The sequence below is a fragment of the Branchiostoma floridae genome, chromosome 3, assembly GCF_000003815.2.
Source record: "Branchiostoma floridae strain S238N-H82 chromosome 3, Bfl_VNyyK, whole genome shotgun sequence".
NCBI lineage: Eukaryota > Metazoa > Chordata > Leptocardii > Amphioxiformes > Branchiostomatidae > Branchiostoma > Branchiostoma floridae.
In genome coordinates this window covers 19,478,520-19,481,454 of record NC_049981.1, presented here as the reverse complement: position 1 = coordinate 19,481,454, position 2,935 = coordinate 19,478,520, and the positions used below count along the sequence as shown (strand labels likewise).

Sequence of the window (2,935 nt, the reverse complement as noted above, 5' to 3'; positions counted from 1 at the left end):
TAATTTTTCCAGAGCGCTCAGCCAAATTTGTCCACAGCAATTGTGTGTCGCAGCGGATGTTAAGAGCGTTTTGTCAAAGGCCGAGATCTAAAACCATGGCCTTTGAACGTTTTTGCCTACCCTCTAAAATGTGTGAACTGGGGTGTGTCCCTGGTGCGTAAAGATCAGGCAGATAACGTTCATATAGGCAACCCATCTCCGCTAAATATACGGCACGGACTTTCGTTGGGTTGTGGGGGTCAGGCGTGACAAATGCAGCCTTCTAGATTGGATTTAACCATAAAATCCCTGCAAACACGGGCTGCGCCTGGGTTAAAAGCATCCATATCACACGCTACTGATCATGAACAATTATGCTCGGAGGAGAACAAGCTTACTGTATATGATGGTGTAGACCAGCGTCACGGGCATACAGATGAGCGCCACCAGCAGATCTGCCAAGGCCAGGTTGAAGATGAAGAAGTTGGTGACGGTGTGCAGGTTGCGGTTCTTGGCAATGATGGCGCACACCAGCACATTCCCGGCCACACACATGACGAAGACGAGGACGTACCCCAGCACGATGACCACCGTGACGCCCAGGTCGTGCTTCAGCGGCGGCAGGCGGTCGTCGGTAACGTTCAGCCCACCGTCTATGAAGTCGGAACCGTTGCTTGAGTTCTGCGCTTCGTCCATCTTCACTTTCCGTCTACCTAAAGAAAGTAAGGTTGGCGTTAGGTTACGGCTTTAGCCACGTAAATTCATTTTTGATTGAAGTTAGAATCCGCATAGATTTTTCGAAATCACTGACCTAACGTTTACTTCTATCTTCAAATAATTGTCATTCAGTTATTGGAGTGACATTGTAGAATCGAGGAATTTCAAACCATCACCAACGTCAAGTCTGATCAAATCCATACTTCGACCAGCGTCAAATCATGCTTGAAGTCTTTCCCCACCAAATGGTGCATCGTGAGGCACCCGTCTTCGTTTCTGTGCCCTGGACCACACAATTTTGTGCACTCGTTGCAGCGGGGGTATAGTCCACTGGTAGCGGTCTCTGTGCTCAACTACCATACTCAGAGAAAGCAGTATGTACCATTTCAAAGCTCTTGGCATGGCTCTGCCAGGGAGCGAACTTTACCGACTGCAAGGCGAACACTCTACCCACTTGGCCATTGCACCGGTGGCAATGCCGCTCGTAAGAAATGGCCTCTTACCTCAGACGTCGACGAATCTCCAATTGCGGCTCCACCAGGTCTTGTTGTATGTATGTTCACCGTTACAAATGCCGGAGTGGCCCAACAGTCCACGCGTGCCCGATTACAAGAAATAATCCGAAAGATACTCTCATATAAAAGAGGGAGGCGTTACCCAACCAGGTACAGCCGCAGCCTGTTGATTACCGCTGTTCATAAAAGACACGTCAACCAATGAGGAGAGTTCCATTGACTGGTAGAGCTGCCATTGGTCTGCGGGACAATGACGTATCAATCTAATGATGTAGGCAAATGCGGGTATGCATTATGGGGGGGGGGGGCATAGAAGGCCAAGGAAAGATTTGTGTAGGCCGTTTTGTTCTTCTAGTAATGATATATTGCACTCTCACGTTTTTTCTGTCAACTTCCTTTTGCACATGATTGTATTTCTCGTTATCCTTCTTGTGCAATTCTATTTCATTTTACCTCCGCCGCCAATCTACACACTTTCGTCCCCTGAAAATGCATTCCTAAGAAATGATTTCAAAACATTACCGGCACTTTCCTCTGCGATCTGATTCATGGACGTTTCCCTTACTTTCTGAGTGTTTGTCTGGGTGCCAGAATAACTAGAAACGTCTATAGATAATGGGTAGTGCTCTGCAATAAGAAACTCAAATACGGAGTACTGTTATGAATACGCATCTGCGTTTTAAGAGCACTCAAACAGCGACCAAAAGTGATTATGCTTGCGGATCCAAATTGGCGTGTAACGGATATAGGTGTCGCAACATATGGGAACAGTATGTTTTGCAAAGCAAACCAACCGCTCAAGTGGTTCATGTAAAGTTCAAATTGTTGGCTGCGAATGGGCGCCATATGGTCCGAAACCACATAAACAACTTTGAAGACCTTCTTATGACCGAGACGGAGCGAAACAATGGCAATAATGTACTGGCGCCGACTCTTGTTCAACCTCCTAAAAATGTAACATGCCAGACACGCATTTCACAACCAAAATGTAACGTTACAGACAATGTAAACATCGGGTTGAATGGCATACAATATTAATATTTCAGTATGTATCGTCGTGGGAGATGATATTTGGTTATATGTCCTAGCATATTCCTATTAGTCTGGTAATACAAATGCAATACTTCTCGAAAGAGCCAAAAATAACAAGAGAGACAGACAGAGAGACTTCCTAATAAGAGTCTATACTTAACGTTTAGTTCATCGTACAGCGAATATACTACATAGACTATGTCTAAACTTATAACTTTACTTTCCCTTACCACCAAATTATATCATCCGCTTCTTTCCTGGAACAACTTCTTTATTTTTCCCCGTGATTGATTCCCTGAAGTATATCGTAAACTATTTAAGACAATGGTCATGATCCAGTAGTGTAACCTAGAACATTTGAGTGTATGACAATGAGCCTTGTTTTGTGGCGAACTGAAGTTTAAAAAGTATGCTAAAGGTTAAATAAAAAGAGTATTGCCGTCTTATGGATTAGAAGACAGCTGTGTTGATAAAATCTATTTCGGTCACACGTTTGGGAATAGAAACTGCTCATACTGGATGCGGTTATTTTATGCCGTATTCAGTTGAATATATATATATATATATATATATATATATAGGGCACGACGAAGCAAATATTGACAAGCCTCGTGCGTTTCTACTGATTTTTGTATATCACCTAATAGAGTTAAAGTCTACTCCGATCCGGTCTACTCAGATCCACTATTAGC

The 2,935-nt window shown here is 43.9% G+C and overlaps 1 protein-coding gene across 1 annotated transcript; it reads right to left on the bottom strand.

Annotated features, from left to right (window-relative positions):
- LOC118412470 (neuropeptide FF receptor 2-like) lies at positions 1-1,323 on the bottom strand. The gene is made up of 2 exons (XM_035815348.1): positions 1,200-1,323; positions 1-692 (listed from the first exon to the last, which is right to left on the bottom strand). Exon 2 carries the CDS (start codon positions 673-675, stop codon positions 352-354), a length of 324 nt encoding a protein of 107 aa, XP_035671241.1. The 5' UTR covers positions 676-692; positions 1,200-1,323; the 3' UTR covers positions 1-351.
- Between the last annotated feature and the right edge of the window lie 1,612 nt (positions 1,324-2,935).